Source organism: Hyla sarda, chromosome 8 (assembly GCF_029499605.1).
Source record: "Hyla sarda isolate aHylSar1 chromosome 8, aHylSar1.hap1, whole genome shotgun sequence".
NCBI lineage: Eukaryota > Metazoa > Chordata > Amphibia > Anura > Hylidae > Hyla > Hyla sarda.
The window spans coordinates 107,043,094-107,063,223 of NC_079196.1; the positions used below are offsets into that span (position 1 = coordinate 107,043,094).

Below are 20,130 nucleotides of genomic sequence, written 5' to 3' on the forward strand. Positions count from 1 at the left end.
GTAAATAGCAGGTAACGAACACACTGGAAGTGGTAACTAAATAGCAGGTAATGAACACACTGGAAGTGGTAACTAAATAGCAGGTAATGAACACACTGGAAGTTGTAAATAGCAGGTAACTAACACACTGGAAGTGGTAAATAGCAGGTAACTAACACACTGGAAGTGGTAACTAAATAGCAGGTAATGAACACACTGGAAGTGGTAAATAGCAGGTAACGAACACACTGGAAGTGGTAACTAAATAGCAGGTAATGAACACTCTGGAAGTGGTAACTAAATAGCAGGTAATGAACACAATGGAAGTGGTAACTAAATAGCAGGTAACTAACACACTGGAAGTGGTAACTAAATAGCAGGTAACTAACACACTGGAAGAGGTAACTAAATAGCAGGTAATGAACACACTGGAAGTGGTAACTAAATAGCAGGTAACTAACACACTGGAAGTGGTAACTAAATAGCAGGTAACTAACACACTGGAAGAGGTAACTAAATAGCAGGTAACGAACACAATGGAAGTGGTAAATAGCAGGTAACTAACACATTGGAAGTGGTAAATAACAGGTAACTAACACACTGGAAGTGGTAACTAAATAGCAGGTAACTAACACACTGGAAGTGGTAACTAAATAGCAGGTAACTAACACACTGGAAGTGGTAACTAAATAGCAGGTAATGAACACAATGGAAGTGGTAAATAACAGTTAACTAACACACTTGGAAGTGGCATGGTGATCTGCTCTATTGAATTCATAATAGTCTATAACAACTGAAACAGATATAGCTGCTAAAAGCACAGTCACAGTCACTAGATCAGTTTTATTTTATATTTTCTTATTTTGTTTTGCCATTGTGACCTGTCAGATACAGTTCTGTTCAGTCCTGGCTTGCTCTGCTATTCATATTGTTCAACTGTAAAAGCAGCATTCTCCTGCCAGCTACCATTTCAGTTTTTGTCTTCACTATTTCATGATCATGACTTTTATTATGGATAAAGTATGAAAGACAACAAAAAATACAACTATATTTAAATAGTATAGTAATGATAAAGAGACCTGTTTCTTTGAAATCAAGGTATTATTCACTATATCCACCCACATATATCTTTTCAATCTCTTACAAGCCTTTTTTCTGTTCTTTCTCTCTCTCTCCACCTTCCACCTCTAAGACTTTCTCAGGTCTTTCCTATAAGCTTACACTAAATGTTTCCAGCTCATTGGCTGAGTATGGCCCAGTTTTGTTCTCATTTTTTACAGGATTGCAAGTCAAGACTTTCATAGAAAGAAGGCTTTGATTTTGGTTTTATGACGTCTTGTTCAAACCCAGAACTGGCATATTTCACAGCTGTTCTTTCTTACCATATTAAAGTGTTTCCTTTACATTTTGAATTTAATTGAATTTTAACTTCTTCAATAAAAATTGCTAATGGTAATTCAATTTGATAAAATGTTGATCAGCCGTTTTAAGGTTTAATATATCTTCATAATAGACAATCCTTCTTTACATCGGATAATATATATATATATATATATATATATATATATATATATATATCTTTTTACTAGAAGACTATCTACACAAGTTGGTTTCCAGATGTTTTATGAAATCCCTTTTCATCCTACTTTCAATGATTGCTCACCTGGCATTCTTTTCTACAATATGGAGATGTAATGATGAAGTATCATGCCTGTTAGAGGAATAAAAATGACATAAATCAAGTTAACTGTAGTTAGTGCATTAACTGTCCTAAAGAAATTGTTTCAAATTCAGGAGTCAATCAGTAATTTTTGCACTCGAGCATTGAGTTGTGTATACAGAAGGTGCATGATATGATACTAAAATCAGTTATGGTGTTTACAATCCCTATAAAGGAGAGTATGCTTTTTCTGTGTTTACCTTTTGTTAGAATGTTGTTGTTTTTAAAGTTTTTTTTCTGTTCTTATGATTGGAGTATGGTAATTATGTGTAATAATTTACAAAATCTCTAATGATAGTTTGATACTTGATTAAATTACCTCAACTTAGACTCTTTCACATCATGCTAGTTTATACAGTGGTGAAAATAATTGCCCATAGGGTCCACTAAACCATATATTGTTTTTTTTGGATGGATGCATCTGTATAAATTAGTATCACCAACTATTCCATACAGTAAAAAAAGTGTGCATATGTGTACCACCCTTGTGTAAGCTAGAAGGACACATTTGTCATATAGCGAGTCTGCGGGACCCTATGAGTACATTCAGCCTATATGGTGGGAAGCTTTTCCAGTGGGTACAATTCATTTCAGGGTATACTGCAGCTTACTGGCAGAAAAGTATACTTACACATACCTTGGTGTACCCATGCCAGACCTATTGACTTCAGTGGACCAAACATAGTCTACACTTGATTTGAATCTGTCCATTTCCGAAAAATATACTTTTATTACATAGCCTCCTGTAGTGTTCAGTCCTGAAAAATAACAATATACGTCAATACACTGGCATATAGACTGAACACAGTTTACATTAATATTTCAACCCAGCTTAACTCTGAACTTGCAGGTCCAAAAGCACAAGTAATGCCTAACAACAGATATTTTAAATACCGTAATACAGAGACAACAACATAGTGTAACTGGGTCCTCTTAAGGTACACAGACACACACACACACATATATACTTTTTATATAATGTAGATAGTAATATTTTATGTGTATTTGTAATATATTTTGGTTAAAAAAAATTCTGTATTTTTGGGTGAAAAAATCCTGGTGTGTCCCTGCCTCTGTGTCTCTGTGCAGAGATAAAATACAGAAAGTGTGGACGGGACAAGCAGGGCTCTGTTCAGGCTTCTGGTTTGTCAGGAGCATGTCACAGAGTCTCAGTGAACAGAGTCCCGCATGTCTGCCCACACTTCCTGTATTTTGTCTCTGCACAGAGACACACAGGCAATAGTTGCAAGGACACACAAGGATTTTTTTACCCAAAAATATAGAATTTTTTAACTACAGTAATACAATAAATAAAATAAAGAGATGTGACAAATCAATTAATAGTATAGGGGTAAGAATGTAAAAGTGACTGTATCTACTTTCGTTTATACAACTTGTGCAATTTTATTTTTTAAGTGAAAATGCTCAGAATGCAGAGCAGTCGGGAAACAGTATACCTCCTGGGCACTACAGACAGGGATATTGCAGTTGCTGCCAAGTACATTATATTAACCTAGTAGAGGTAAGATATTCCAACATTTTTTCCAACATTTTCAATTTATAATGAAGGCAGAATAAAGCTATATCTTGAACTTTTGTTATAGATTATAAAGTCTGCTGTTTTTAAGACATGGTCCATGCTACTGTGATTTATTGTTGTTTGTTATAAGATGCTTTAGGTTGGCTTACCTAAAGCAGATGGATTTTTACACCATCTGCCATCACACATCTACAATACCTGCAGCTATTCATCCTATACAGTAGCCCCCAAGGTGCAATGAAACCTGTTGTGACCTTTTTCTTGGGATCAATTGATTACCTATATCTGCCAAAACAGGACCACCTTGTTTTAGTGAACTTTTCCAGATTGTAAGTTATTGGATGTCAAGATTTTAGCCAAATTATACGTATACTATGCATTCGTAAAGTAACATTTACCGTAAGTAATTGGCTGAACTATATTTACTTACTATAGTCACATTGGTTCCAAGTAGTTTGCTACACATTTATACCATACAAAATTGCCTTAGCTTTGTACTTAGTGTGCTTACATGGCATCTTTCTCTGGAGATTATAAAGGCTGGAAATCCAAATTTGGAGTTGCTTTTCAGTAAAGCCGTTGTTCAGGCCTTTAAGCTCATACAATTTTGATACAAGTTCATTGCAGGTTTTACACCGGTTTCCTAATAAATGATGCCTTCCTTATTAGAAGCACACTTATTCTAGTTGTGTTGTATTAATGGTGATGTGCACTTTTGCTGTTTAGATTTATTTGGTCTATCTAAAATTATCTTTATTAGCAAAAGTGTGTCAGGTCAGCGGTAGGCCAGGGAACTGAACTTTTTAGACACTTATTCACTAACCACAGGATAGGGGATTAGTGTCTGATTGCAGGGGGACCAACCTCTGGGTCACCCCCGCAATCTCTTGTACAGGCCCGGCTACTTCCTGGAGCAGAGCGGCCCCCACCTTTCTGGATGAATGCAATTGACAGCCTGCTCAGCCAATCACTGGCCACAGCGATGTCTCACCTTAGCCAGTGATTCCGAAATGGGGGGGCCGAAGTGTGCCAAGGAGGCTTATGTATCCAGGGCAGGAGATAAAGGATTATTGTCTGATCTCTGGGGGTCTGACCGCTGGGACCTTCCTTTTATAAGACACTTATCCCCCAACTCCTGGATAGGAAATAAGTGTCTAAAAAGATCATTTCCCTGGACTATCCCTTTAGGATGTCAGTTAACAAGTAAAGAATGGCATGATAGTACATTTAACTGATTTTTGCCTTTTCATTTTCTTGTCAAAGAAAATCAGATGATGTCATTTTAAAAATGCATTCATTGTAAATATTTACATGTTTTCCTAGCATCTTGCAAGTGACAATCACAGACAGCTATCTATATGCAACAGGAACCGTTTGGGAACCAACATGTTAATGGAGCGTTTCCTGCAGGATGTACACCAGTATCACCCTCAGAATTATCATGATACAAGGTAAAATCTGTGCATTATATATATGTACCTGTGGCATGCTATGGAAGATGACAGAAAGTGATTTCAGTGGTTTATTTGCAGCACTAGTATTTATGTGTTATTTCTTTTTTTTGTATAACTGTTTATTTAAAGAATTTTGTATTTTAATACAGAAGAAAAATACAACATGTGTACAGTGAGCATGAGTACTTTGCAATATATAAAGCAAATTTTGCAACTTTATATACCGGTATATAAAGGAGAAACACTGTAGAGATGAAGTAGGAGGAGAGAAAGGGAAAGAAAGTAAAATTAAAAAAGAAATAGTGATGAAATAAATTAAAATAAATAAAAGAAAGAATATAAAATAGAGAATCTCGCATGGCCATGGCACATCAGTGGTTATTCAGAGAATCATCATACTCCTCCCAAAGCCTCCATATCTTCTGAAAGGCATGAAGTTTATTATCTAGTAATGCTGAAAGACGTATGTGTTATTTCTATGTATAAATATTTCAATAAAATTATTTATCAAAACAAATAAAGGCATATAACATATGTCAACACCAAGGTGTGGGGCTGAACAAACACAAAATGTTGTTGGATAGCATTCACCAAAAGACCATAATAAAAAAATAAATAACTGAATTGGTGACAAAGAGGTCAAGAGGAGAGTGCTGACTTAATCGGCATCTCACATTGATGGGATACATCATTATAAGCAAGCCACAGCGCCATCTGGTGCATGCAGAGGGAAATAATGTGTTGGCCTCTTCTTCACTTGTTCACTGTGCATGCGCCAGTTGCCTAGGGGCTTGCTTGTAAAAATGTATTCTTTTTAGGAGATCAAAACTGCCCACAATCTACAATTTACAATATGCTGACAAGTTGTCACTAGAAAACTTGTCAAATATAAATGTAATTACCCTAGAGATATAGCCCCTTTAAAAGCAAATAGCATTCAAAGAATGCATGCTTTCAGTTCAGGGAAGTTTTTATTTAATCTCAATATTCAGAAGTATTTCAATAATAAAAACTGTTATGCAATATGCTGCCAATAGTAATGGTTGAAACTGTGCAAATGTTACTCATACTTCTTGAACAACGTGGCACTGGTATTGAGGTGGAATGAATGTAGACCTGTTGAGTGTCTATGGCACTTCAGGAAGGATTTTTTACACTCTATGATAATTTGGTCAGTGCTTCATGGTTTCTGTCCCTGAATTAACTAGGCGTTTTTAAAGTTGAAAAGTGTAAACATTGTGAGTATATGTGATTTTTCATGCTTTTATTTTCTACATCATATTCTTTAGTCTTTTCAGCTTAAGGGCCTGTTCACACTGAGTAATTCAAGAGGAATTTAAACAAGTAATTCCCCTTGAGTTCTCAGCTCCAAATTAATGTTTTTTCCGCTGCCCTGTTCACACTGCGGAAATTCTGCTAGTGGAATTCCGACGCTGAATTCCTTTCTGCTTGAAGAAAAAACATGTTCATTCTTCAAGCGGAATCCGCGAGCAGAATCCAATAGAAGAAAGGGTAAAAAAAAATTCTGCCCGACATCGTTTTCATGAGGAATTCAGAAAAGTATAATAAATAGCCTCCTCCTTCATTCCTCTTCATTTCCGCATGGAAATTCCGCTTGAATTACGCTTCATGGATAAAATGACAGAAGGCAACAATTTCCTGATCAAAATTATTCCTCATTAATTCCTCTTGAATTCCTCAGTGTGAACACACACTAAAATGCACATTTGAACATTATTTGCATAAATCAATAGCACAAGTAAATATAAGAAACATGGTAATATATCTTATTAGACGTGTCATTTTACGTGTCCCCTTCGTCTTATAAGACTGAAAAAAATCAGCTCCGCTTTGTCCAATGTCTGCAAGAGAAGCAAGTCTCTAGAGGGGAGAGTGGGGAGTTGAAGATGTAGCCTGCAGAGCAGAAATCTGCTGAAAAATACCGTATACAAGTTATATAATTACCAGAAATTGTGCTGCTCCTCATGTGCACTCCGGCAGCTTATCCTGAAAAGTAACCTAAAATGACATGTACGCTTTAAGGGTATGCTCACACGTACAGGATCTGCTGCATGTTTTTGCTGCATATTTTGTTCAGCTGATTTTGCTACCTATTAACTTTAATGGGTATCAAAATAAGCTGCAGAAAATTTGCAGCAAAAATATGTAGGAGATCCTTTGTGTGAATGTACCCTACAAGGGGTTATCCTACAAGAAATATTGTATGCTTTTGTAAAAAAAAAAAAAAAAAAAAAAAAGTATTTGGTCCCATTGATAAAAAAAAAAATGGTTTCTGTTATTAGATATTTAACATTGATATCAGTTGTAGAATTCCCTGCTGTCCTTCTCTTCAGGCAGTTCACATTGATACTTGTGTAGATATCTGTACACAGTCCCGGATGGCCTACTGGTATACCGGGAATTTTCCCGGTGGGCCGCCGGCCCCCGGGCCGCTTTGCAGGGCCGGATTAATGTAGGGGCTCCAGGCCCCTACATGAAAATAAGCCCAGCGGCCTGCAAAGGCGGCCCGCATAGGCCGCCCGGCACCCACGATAAATATCTTAACAGAAAAAGAGGGCCGGCCCTGCACTGTCCCAGATCGGCCCTGCTTCTTACTTGCGGCCCTGGGTGGTCAGTGTGGCTGCCTGGGAGAGGCACTTTGAACTCCGTTATGTCGCGCTGCTGTGATTAGACGCGAGGTCACGTCACCGTGGGGGTGACGTGACCTCACGTCTACGCGCAGCGGCGCCATGTACGAGTTCACTGTGCTACCGATCAGTGCGCCCGCCGCCTTGCTCTCTCTCTCTCTCTCTGCTTGTCCTCAGGTACAGAACCCTGCTTGTCCTCAGTGTACATAGCCCTGCTTGTCTTCAGGTACAGAGCCCTGCTTGTCCTCAGTGTAAAGAGCCCTGCTTGTCCTCAGTGTACAGAGCCCTGCTTGTCCTCAGTGTACAGAGCCCTGCTTGTCCTCAGTGTACAGAGCCCTGCTTGTCCTCAGTGTACAGAGCCCTGCTTGTCCTCAGTGTACAGAGCCCTGCTTGTCCTCAGTGTGCAGAGCCCTGCTTGTCCTCAGTGTGCAGAGCCCTGCTTGTCCTCAGTGTGCAGAGCCCTGCTTGTCCTCAGTGTGCAGAGCCCTGCTTGTCCTCAGTGTGCAGAGCCCTGCTTGTCCTCAGTGTGCAGAGCCCTGCTTGTCCTCACTGCACAGAGCCCTGCTTGTCCTCACTGCACAGAGCCCTGCTTGTCCTCACTGCACAGAGCCCTGCTTGTCCTCACTGCACAGAGCCCTGCTTGTCCTCACTGCACAGAGCCCTGCTTGTCCTCACTGCACAGAGCCCTGATTGTCCTCAGTGTACAGAGCCCTGCTTTTCCTCACTGTACAAAGCCCTGCTTGTCCTCGGTGACTTCAGCTAATGTGGGGAACTATACTGCACCTAATGTGGGGGAACCCTACTGCACCTAATGTGGGGGAACTATACTGCACCCAATGTGGGGAAACTATACTGCACCTAATGTTGGGAACTATACTGCACCTAATGTGGGGGACTATACTGCACCTAATGTGAGGGAATATACTGCACCTAATGTGGGGAAACTATACTGCACATAATGTGGGGGAACTATACTGCACCTAATGTCTGTTTTAGGTGTGGGCAGGAGAGAGGCTCCTTTCTGCATGCGGTGTGGATTTGCTCTTGTGTTGTACCCTTCTGGAGAGAGGTGATGACATTCTTGTTGGATCATTTAGAATTCCCCTTTGTTTTGATGCCAGAGGTGTGTTTGTTGGGTGTTATTAATGGGCTAGAGATGGGCTCTTACAGGCACATACTGATCTGTTTCCTCTTGTTTTGTATGCGCAAGGTTATAGTGATGGCCTGGAAGGATGTGTCCCATCCTCCCCTTTGTCTCAGTGGATAGCATTAGTGAACAAAAATGTTCCCTAATATCATGCCTTGTATGTAAGTAGGAAATGCCAGAAAAAAATTGACTTAGGGTGGTTATGATGATAACCGGGGAGCTCCCAGGATGGGTTTTGTACTGTGTCTGTATGGTTTGTCTGTAGTGTGGTTTTAATGTGTTGTTGTTCCAGGTAGGGATACCCTTCGCTCTAGTACTTGTAGAAGTATATGAGTCTAGACTACGGACTACCCCTTTGACTCTTTATATGACTGGTCCTGTGGCATGATTGTTGTTTTGGTGCGGTTGGGAGGGTCTGCCGGAACTATTACTTGTATGTTGTTAAAAAGTTAATTCAAAATTAATAAAAAAAACATATATATATAAAAAACAACTATTTCCGCCTGTTTTTCTTTTCTGTACCAGCTTACCAGCTTTCTTTCCTCATATACTTCCTTTATTTGCATCCATAAGCCAGTATATATTGAGAAAGATAGAGGACTAGTACTACACAGAAAGTCATAGAAATCTCTTTAACCCCTTAAGGACCCAGCCATTTTACACCTTAGGACCCGGCCATTTTTTGAACATCTGACCACTGTCACTTTAAACATTAATAACTCTGGGATGCTTTTAGTTATCATTCTGATTCCGAGATTGTTTTTTCGTGACATATTCTACTTTAACACAGTGGTAAAATTTTGTGGTATCTTGCATCCTTTCTTGGTGAAAAATCCCAACATTTGATGAAAAATTTGAAAATTTAGCATTTTTCTAACTTTGAAGCTTTCTGCTTGTAAGGAAAATGGATATTCCAAATATTTATTTTATTTTATTCACATATACAATATATCTACTTTATGTTTGCATCATAAAACTGACGAGTTTTTGCTTTTGGAAGACACCAGAGGGCTTCAAAGTTCAGCAGCAATTTTCCAATTTTTCACAAAATTTTCAAACTCACTATTTTTCAGGGACCAGTTCAGGTTTGAAGTGGATTTGAAGGGTCTTCATATTAGAAATACCCCACAAATTACCCCATTATAAAAACTGCACCCCCCAAAGTATTCAAAATGACATTCAGTCAGCGTTTTAACCCTTTTCACAGGAATAGCAGCAAAGTGAAGGAGAAAATTCACAATCTTCATTTTTTACACTCGCATGTTCTTGTAGACCCAATTTTTTTATTTTTACAAGGGGTAAAAGGAGAAAATTTATACTTGTTTTTGTAGCCCAATTTCTCTCGAGTAAGAACATACCTCATATGTCTATGTAAAGTGTTCGGTGGGCGCAGTAGAGGGCTCAGAAGCAAAGGAGCGACAAGGGGATTTTGGAGAGTACGTTTTTCAGAAATGGTTTTTGGGGGGCATGTTGCATTTAGGAAGCCCCTATGGTGCCAGAACAGCAAAAAAAAAAAAAACACATGCCATACCATTTTGAAAACTAGACCCCTTGAGGAACGTAACAAGGAATTAAGTGAGCCTTAATACCCCACAGGTGTTTCACGACTTTTGCATATGTAAAAAAAAATAAAAATTTCACTAAAATGTGTGTTTCCCCCCAAATTTCAAATTTTTGCAAGGGTTAATAGCAGAAAATACCCCCCAAAATTTGTAACCCCATCTCTTCTGAGTATGGAGGTACCCCATAAGTTGACCTGAAGTGCACTATGGGCGAACTACAATGCTCAGAAGAGAAGGAGTCATATTTGGCTTTTTGAGAGCAAATTTTGCTCGGGGGCATGTCGCATTTAGGAAGCCCCTATGGTGCCAGGACAGCAAAAAAAAAACACATGGCATACCATTTTAGCATTTCCCCCCCACTGGTGTCTGTCAGATCTTTGGAACTGTGGGCTGTACAAATTTTTTTTATTTGCACAGCCCATTGTTCCAAACATCTGTCAGACACCAGGGGGGGGGGGGGTAAATTCTCACTGCACCCCTCATTACATTCCGTGAGGGGTGTAGTTTCCGAAATGGGGTCACATGTGGGGTTTTGTTTTTTTTGCGTTTGTCAAAACCACTGTAACAATCAGCCACCCCTGTGCAAATCACCTCAAATGTACATGGTGCACACTCCCTTCTGGGCCTTGTTGTGCGCCCCCAGAGCACTTTGCGCCCACATATGGGGTATCTCCGTAGTCAGGAGAAACTGCATTACAAATTTTGGGGGGATTTTTTCCCTTTTACCTCTTGTCAAAATGAAAAGTATAGGGCAACACCAGCATGTTAGTGTAAAAATTTTTTTTTTTTACACCAACATGCTGGTGTAGACCCCAACTTCCCCTTTTCATAAGGGGTGAAAGGAGAAAAAGCCCCCCAAAATTTGTTAGGCAATTTCTCCCGAGTACGGCGATACCCCATATGTGACCCTAAACTGTTGCCTTGAAATACGACAGGGCTCCGAAGTGAGTGCGCCATGTGCATTAGAGGCCTGAATTAGGGATTTGCATAGGGGTGGACATAGGGGTATTCTACGCCAGCGATTCCCAAACAGGGTGCCTCCAGCTGTTGCAAAACTCCCAGCATGCTTGGACAGTCAACGGCTGTCCGGCAGTACTGGGAGTTGTTGTTTTGCAACAGCTGGAGGCTCCATTTTGGAAACAGTGGCGTACCAGAGGTTTTTGATTTTTATTGGGGAGGGGCGGGGCTGTGTATATGTAGTGTTTTTTACTTTTTATTTTATTTTGTGTTAGTGTAGTGTAGTGTTTTTAGGGTACAGTCACATGGGTGGGGGATTACAGTGAGTTTCCCGCTGCGAGTTTGAGCTGCCGTGCAAAATATGCTGCATCGCAAACTTGCAGCCTGATACTCACTGTAAGCCCCCTGCCCATGTGAATGTACCCTGTACATTCACAGGGGGGGGACCTCCAGCTGTTACAAAACTACAACTCCCAGCATGCACAGTCTATCAGTGCATGCTGGCAGTTATAGTTTTGCAACAGCTGGAGGCACACGGGTTGGGAAACACTGAGTTAGGAAACAGACAATGTTTCCCAACCCGTGTGCCTCCAGTTGTTGCAAAACCACAACCCCCAGCATGCCCAGGCAGCCGAAGGGCATATTGGGAGTAGAGGTTACGTAACAGCTGGAGGAGAACAGTTTGGGGACCACTGTGTAGTGGTGTCCAAGCTGCAGCCCTCCAGATGTTGCAAAACTACAACTCCCAGTATGCCAAAACTGTCCAGGCATGCTGGGAGTTGTAGTTCTGCAACATCTGAAGGGCCAGATGTTACAGAACTACAACTCCCAGCATGCCTGGACAGTAAGGGCATGCTGAGGATGTGTAGTTTTGCAACATCTGGAAGGGCACAGTGGTCTCCAAACTGTGGACCTCCAGATGTTGCAAAACTACAACTCCCAGCATGCCCAGACGCCAAGGGCTGTCTGGGCATGCTGGGAGTTGTAGTTTACAGGGTCCCATTTCAGCAATGCATGTCGCTTTACGGCAACATGCATTGCTGTAAAGGGCCCGACCGTGGCTGAAGAGGAACTCACCTGTCGCCGCCGCCGTCTCTGCCGCCGGGATCCGGGTCTTCAGGGACGAGGTAAGTACCGGGGCCAGTCCCCAGCACTCCCCCTGTCCCCCGCCGCATCCTCCGGTCTTCCTCCCGTCCTCTCCGGACTTCCAGGGGCCGGGCAGGACGGGAGGAAGTAACCCCCCCCCCCCCCCCCCCTGCGATTGGTCGGTTAACTAACCGAAGAATCGCAGGGGATCGGAGGAGGTTGCAGGCTTGCCACCTCGCTCATAGTCTTCAGCATGATCCTGGCTGTCTGTGACAGCCGGGATCATGCGAAATTACCGGGCGGTCGGGTCCCAGAGACCCGATCAGCCCGGTATCGCCGCAGATCGCAAGGGCGATTTCCCTTGCGATTTGCGGCGATCGCCGACATGGGGGGCCTACATGGCCCCCCTCGGCGTTTGCCCTGGATGCCTGCTGAAGCATTTCAGCAGGCATCCGCTTCCGATCTCTGCCCGGGGCACGGCAGACACCGGAGAAACACCAGGACGTACTAGTACGTCCTGGGTCCTTAAAGCCCAGGGTGCCAGGACGTTCTAGTACGTCCTGGGTCCTTAAGGGGTTAAGAAAGAGAGAATGGGTTTACATATAGTATAACATAGAGAAAGTATATCAAGGTGGATAAAATGGTTAGGTCAGCAGAAAAGAAAATTCTGGGAAATCAGATCTTATAGCACTATTTATTAGTAAGAACTCTGGAGCAGTGTGTAAAGGAACTATTTCCTATATAGGTCAGTGAAGCAAGACAGGAGAAATGTGCTCTGGTAACTAGGGTGGTGGAGATACCAAAGGGCAAGAGCTGCGAAAAGGAGAGGAAAGAGGCTAAAAAGAGTGAGAATTAAACTGAGAGCAGCCCTTATGGATGGATAATATTAGAATAGTAGTGTCTATTACTCCATGGCTTTATTTTCTTTTTCCCGTTGTATGAGATAACCACCTTTAAAAATACTCTTTTCGCTCTTATTTTTCAGACCAACATATGATGATATACCAGAAACAAAACTACTTTCTTGTACTAAAGAAGACCAGCTTTGTAGTGCATCTTTTCAAACACAAACAAGTGAACCTCCTTCTTCCATGGTACTAAGTCAAAGCCTGGGCATGAACAATGCGTGTGGAGATGGTCTAAAGTACAATTACGGGAAAATGGCATTCACACAGTCGCATGACAGAAATCCTGAACAGGGGCACAGTTCTAGAAGTGCTGCACCTCATCAAAGCATTCTAAATTTTAACAGTAAATTAACTAGTTGCTCACAATCAGAAGGTAAAGCAGTATATGTTGGGACGCACCTCTGTCAATTTAACACTATACCTTTGGATTCCGCTAGCCATGAGATTGTAAAAAACAATAATTTTGTAACACCTCATTCTTTATTATGTGGAGAATCAAGTAAAAATAAAGAGACAAATTATAGAAAGGGAAAGAGGTATTCTGGGCTTAATGTAACCGCATGTTCTACAACTGGTTTACAAAACAAACAACTTCATTCCCAAGGCAGCTGTTATGACATGACCTCAGGAACATTATGTGGAGTCAAAAACACATCTCAGGAGGAGAAAGACAATATTCTCAGGGATTATCTGGTGGACAAAAAGCAAAGAGATGCTACTGGTAAATGTGGTAGATTTAAATCCCTTAAAGACAAAGAGATTAATTTAGTAAGAGGTAATAAAACAACCGTGGATGACATAATTGATCAAGTCATATGGAAATACTGCCATGAATCCTCATCAGGGATGTTACAAGAAGGAGATAAAGAAAGTATTTTATCTTTAAATGTTCAGTCAATTATTAATTACACAGATGCATCGAGTCTAAGTTTTGATTTACCACTTAAATTTGAAGAAGAACATTCAAAGATTGATTTAGATGTTCTCAAGGAGTCCAGTGTAAATGTGGATGAAGACTACAAGTCAAAATTAAAATCTGTCCTAAGAACAAGCCCACTTACAGAAAATGTTATAAAGTCTGACCCTGAGGAAGAAATTCTTCTAGCACTGCCTCATGTGCCTCCATCTTTTGTTGGTAAAACCTGGTCACAAGTTATGCATGAAGATGATTTAAAGATAGAAGCTCTTGTAAAGCAGTTTAGAAAAGGAAAGTTCCATTGTTACTTTGAAGATGCCCCTTTTAAAAATTCTGGTTGCAAGAGGCATCGTAAGAATAGAGAAACAGAAAACAAATGTGAATTAAAGATTGAAGACTTAAAGGAATCTGAAAGCTTTGATGTGCTACCATTATTAGATCATCATTCTGATATTGACAGTATTAAGTCAGAAAAACCACTGCAACCCAAGCTCCCTACACCCTGTAAACGAACATGGAGACAAGCTTCAAGATGCCAGGTTGTTAAAGTGAGCCATGCCACTCAGACAAGTTTGGTAAATTTTCCTGTAGTGAAAAAGAAAGTCCTGAAAAATGAACAACAAGGAGTTTTTGATTTTGTGGAAGAGAAGACACCGGACATGAAAACTCGAATGTGTGCTTTAAAACTTCCAAAATCTTACACCAAAATATTAACTCCTTTACAACCTAAGACTATGGTCTATGTCCTTTCTCACCCAGATGTAAAACCAAGTACTGGTAAAGCAGCTTCTGTCTATAGTAGAGGTCGTAATAAATGCTCTACTGATAGTAGGGACTCTGTATTGTACACATATAAGCAATCCACTCTGAAGTATTATGATCCTTTAACTAATCGCATCCTTAAAACACCACCAAGAAACTTAATGCGAGGAATGGGTATTAAGAAATCTTGTGTTCGCAAGCTGTTTCGTACACTAAGTAGTGATGTGAATGTTGATAAGCAAGATTTTGAGCAGAAAGAATCCAGTATTTCTAAAAAGTCTTTAAGTAGTTGTTCTGTTGGCTCTTTACAACTTGAATCAAGCAAAGGAAAAGGTATAAATTCAAGCATTAAGGGTTGTGGATCATCAGTCAGCACAGAACTTATTGGTACAGCTGGTGTGAAATCTGATAAGCCATATGCAAATTTTTCTCTTTCCCCCTTCAATACCAGTTTCTCTCAAGCGACGGAGGATATTCAGCATAGTTCCATGATTACAAAATCTATTGCAAAATCATTAAAACCAAAGAAGGTTATACTAAGAGAGTCTTCTAAATCCTCAACAAGGATAACCAGGGCAAGAATAGAACCGAGAGTGGTCAGAAAAGCCAAGGATAATCCCCACAGAATGGTTAAAAAACTAGCACAAGGAAAAGCTACAAGCAATAAGCAGCCACGTAAAAAATCTTCTGTAGAAGTTGCAAAATCAAACAGGGGAATTGTTCAGACTTTTGAGACCAGTAAGAAACTTAGAGACCGGAGTAGTCAGCAGTCTGCTGGGAAACATGAAAAAGTTCTTGTAAAATCACAGTTTGTTCCACAAAAGCCTGAAAAAAAAAAGGCAAACATATCTAAAGCGGTGTCAAAAAAGAATACTCAGATAAAATACCAAGACAAAATTGTTAGAAGAAGCCGTAGAAAAGTCTCTGAGGGTCTTGTACATAGCACCATAAACTATCTGAGGAGTAGGCACAAAGCTTCAACCACTGATTCTAATTCGAGGACGAAAAGAATGACAAGGAGAACAATGACGTGAAATACTGTTGGACATCTATATTAATAAACTTCCAAAACACTATAACACTGTTTGCTGGAAAACGGGTTTATTTTTTTATAAATTAAAAAAAAAATTAGCTTATTTCAAAGTTATTTTACACATTTCCATTTTTATAAATCTGTACTGTATAATAATAGATATGTTTATTTTATAAAGCTGTGTTAACTAAAATATTATAAATGCTCGTGTGTCCTTGAATTGCGTATTTTAAGCCAGGTCAGTATATAGAACAAATGTATAGCTTATCCCTGTGAAGAAAACACATATTTGAAACTTCATAAATAGAATCTGTGGCCTCAACCTAAATTGTCAGCCATTATTCAGGTGCTTTTTATTACCTTTTTTTTTAGACATTTAACTGGGCGCTTGCCACTAATCATTATCAACAAGGAGAATCATTAGGATCACACCCCTTAGACAACTGAACACAGATGACCTCTTACAGTCTATGGACATTGTTGCAGTCTATGGACTGTGTCCGTTGCTCTGAGTGTTGTGAGCCTGAGACCTTACCCCTACCCAAATCAGTAGAGGTGGTGACTTTATGTGTAGGGTGATGGCTGAGATTTGTGGTCAAAGATATTCTTTCATTTACAATTCAGTAATATAATTGTATCATGTCAGTTGCTCGCTTTGGCCATAGCAACCATAGCTCAGCTTTCATATGGATTACTCCGCTGCCCCAGCGTTCGGAATATTTTGTGCTGAACGCTTGAAGTGGGCGGCAGGGGTCGTGAGATCACGGCCACGCCCCCTCTCATAGGCTTGCATTAAGGGGGCATGGCGTGATGGCACGAGGGGCGTGGCTGTAACTTCACCACCCCTGCCGCCCACTCCAGTTGTTCGAAATGAACACCCCCCCCCCCTCCGTGATCAGACATCCCCTATATAAGATAAGATGTCTAGGGGCAGAGTACCCCTTTAATAAGCTCTGGTAAAATGAAAGCTGAGCTGTAATTGGTTGCTATGGGAAAAACAGACCGTTTTTGTTTCAGCAGATTGATAAATGTGGGTCTTTTTGTAATTTGAAGGATTGTTCCAAACATATCAAAAAAATTATTTTGGGCTTGGGGTGCTTTCAAAATGGAAAATAAACCATACTAGCCTGCCCCAATTTCCCACAGCTACCATTTTGACAATTCTGCTCCCTACTTCCTCTGATGTGTCCCGAAGAAAGTGCGTGCTCAGCCAATCAGTGGCTGTAAAAGTGCAGCAGGCTTTTCCTACAGGAAGCAGTCAGCAGCAGTAACCAAGAGCTGAATTAGGGCAGGTTTCTTTTTTTAATTTTGAAACTCAATATAAAGTAAAAAATAAAAAATAAATAATATGCCCAGAATAACCCTTTATTATTTTCTATGGTTTCCCTAAATATTAGATTGATTTTAGCAGGGATCCAAATTATAGGCCATTGAAGCTTAGACTGTAACTTGTCTCTTGTTTATGTGGAATGGGCTGTTCTAAAGCAAAAGTTTTGTGTTTTTATTTGAAACTAATTTTGCCCATAACTATGATTATATTCTGGGGAACCACAGTAAGTAAAGCCCTTTGAGGGAGCTTGTACTTGGGTCCATTTTTCCTACAGTTGCTTAAGTAAATTATTTTAAAGTTTATTCTCACTGAAAATGAAATGTCAAATAGACATTAACACATGTATGACAATATAAACTTAATTTAGAGCCTCACTCTCATTTGAATGTGTCCAGACATGTCAAAAGTTTAGATCGCACTGGGTCTCAGTGCAGAGGTCTGCTGTGATCATAAGTTATAACTGGGTGTATCGCATGACAGCACATTAAAGTGCATCAGTGGGTTTGGCAAGCCAGGGAGTAAAGCACGTGTACTTCACCTGCTCATGATCGCAGTGGGTCTTAGAACTGGGACCTAACTAAGTCTAACCTTTTGACATGTCTGGACAACATATTAAAAATGTATGCAAATTATATGAAAAGCTTTAACAAAACACCAGCCTTCAACAGGCTTCCAGTAAAAAAGGAGATCTTACCCATATAGTGCCTTTGGAAAGTTTTCAGACCCTCCAATTATTCTGCCCTCAATACACCATTTAGAGCCTTTACAAAGCTTGCACACCTGGATTTAGGGAGTTTCTGCCATTGTTGTCTGCAGATCCTGAGGTCAGGTTGGATGGGGACCATCGGTGGAAGTAATTTTCATGTCTTTCCAGAGATGTTTGATTCGGGTTAAGTTAGGGTTCTGGCAGGGCCACTCAAGGACATTCACAGAGTTGTCCCTAAGCCACTTCTGTGTTGTCTTGGCTGTGTGCTTAGGGTCATTGTCTTGTTGGAATGTAAACATTTGGCCCAGTATGAGGTGCAGAGAATTCATGGGATAGGCATAAGACTATACTAAATATAAGATAGGGCCAGGTACTATTCATTGTATTCAGGATATTGGGCAGACTAGATGGGCTGAATGATTATTATCTGCCGACACATTCTATGTTTCTATGGATAATGTTTTCATGAATAATATCTCTGTACTCTGCTCTATTCAGCTTTACCTCAACCCTGACCAATCTCTGTCCCAGCCCTTGAAAAACACCCCCATCGCATGATGCCGCTACAATACTTCACTGTAGGGATGGTATTGGGCAGGTGATGAGCAGTGACTGGTTTCCTCTGGAGATGACACTTCAGGTACATTCACACTGAGAATTTTCAGCAGGACTAATTCCAGGAAGAGATCCTCAGTGCAGTAGGCGCCACCAGTACAGACCATTCAGACCTTCACTTTCTCTATTGACTGCAATGCAGTGTACACTAAATTATGCAGAGGAATAATGCACAGCACAATTCCACTGAAAAAATTCATTGACCGCTATGGGAGGCTGCTGTAAAGTGGATTCTGCCTGGAGTTTCAAGCAGAAATTTTCATTGTGAAGTGGCCCGATTTTGGTTTCATCAGACCTGAAATTCTTGTGTCTCACAGTTTCAGAATCATTTAAGTGCTTATTTACAAACACCAGGTGGGCTTTTTGTGTCTTTTACTGAGGAGAGGCTTCTTTCTGGTGACTCTGCCATAAAGCCCAGATTGGTAGAGTGCTGCAGTGATGTTGACCTTCTTGAAGTTTTCCTATCTGAACACAGCATCTTTGGAGCTCAGCGAGAGTGAATGTGGGGTTCTTGGTCATCTCTTAGTTTGGTGGGGCGTACATTACTAGGACGCGTCCTGATTGTTTCAACCCTCTTCCATTTAAGAATTATGGAGGCCCCTGTGCTCTTGGGAACTTTTGCTCTGATATACATTGCCGGCTGTGAGATTTATATAGACAGGGCTTTGTCTTTCCAAATAATGTCCAATTGTCTGAATTTACCACAGGTGACTCTGATTAAAGGGGTTATCCAGGAATAGAAAAACAGAGCTACTTTCTTTCAAAAACAGTTCCCTGTCTGTCTCCAGGTTGGGTGTGGTTCTGCAGTTCAGTTCCATTGAAGTGAATGGGGCCAAGTTGTAAAACCACACCCATCATGGAGACAGACGTTGAGCTGTTTTTTAAATAAAATTAGCTGTGTTTTTCTATTCCTGAATAACCCCTTTAAGGTGTAGAAACATCTCAAAGATAGTAAGGCTATGTTCACACAGCTGAAAATACGCACAGACATTCTACACATTTTCCTGATTCAGAGACACTAGAACCACTCAGATGGCAATAAATGTCTCATCGGAATGGGGATTTCCACAGCAGATGTTTCTGTGCAGGGTGTAGCAGAATCCCATTGAATTTAATGTGACTCTGCAGCAGCAGAATTTCCAAGCAGAATATTACTGTGAAATTCTGCTCGAAAGTTCCACTGTCTAAATATAGCCTAAAGAGAAATGGAAGGCCCCCAGAGCTAAATTTCAAGTGCCATAGTAAAGGATCTGAATACTTGATACTTGGTATTGAGTGCATAATGATATGGAAAAACTGGTTATTTTTCATTTTAGCACAAGGCTGCAATGTGAAAAATTTTTAAAGCTCTGATAACGTTCCAGTGGTTTTGTATCTCTCTAGTTTGGAATGGGCTAGTCGTGGAATAAGCAAACTATATTTAGCCTGCACTGAGCTATATAACAAGATATATCATGAATTAGAATAGTAATGTTGATAAGAACCAAGTCTATTTTTTTTATAGAGTTCCTTGTATTTTTCTTAAAATAAATTTTTATTTTTATTTTTTGGATTACTTTTCTTCCATTAAAGCTGAGTAAAATCTAATCCCCTTACCTTTATAAAGTATAATAAACAGCACAAAGATATACATACCTTTTTAAAAGAGTAGTCTGGTGGGATAATTTTATTTTTAAAAGTGGAAGACTCTTTAACCCATTTAAAAAAGAAAAATGGTTCCATGATTTCAATAGGATGGCAGTTAACTTCAGTAATGTAATGCAGCTT

At 40.2% G+C, this 20,130-nt stretch overlaps 1 protein-coding gene across 4 annotated transcripts in view; it reads left to right on the forward strand.

Annotated features, from left to right (window-relative positions):
• The window catches only part of ZDBF2 (zinc finger DBF-type containing 2), a 62,963-nt gene extending 43,877 nt beyond the window's left edge, over positions 1 to 19,086 (forward strand). For all 4 annotated transcript variants that reach the window (XM_056533377.1, XM_056533380.1, XM_056533378.1 and 1 more), the window contains exons 5-7: positions 3,116 to 3,221; positions 4,563 to 4,690; positions 13,079 to 19,086. In XM_056533377.1, the coding sequence (XP_056389352.1) occupies positions 3,116 to 3,221; positions 4,563 to 4,690; positions 13,079 to 15,713 (2,869 nt within the window). In that variant the 3' untranslated portion in view covers positions 15,714 to 19,086. The remainder of the gene's footprint in view (positions 1 to 3,115; positions 3,222 to 4,562; positions 4,691 to 13,078) is intronic.
• The last annotated feature ends 1,044 nt before the right edge of the window (positions 19,087 to 20,130 follow it).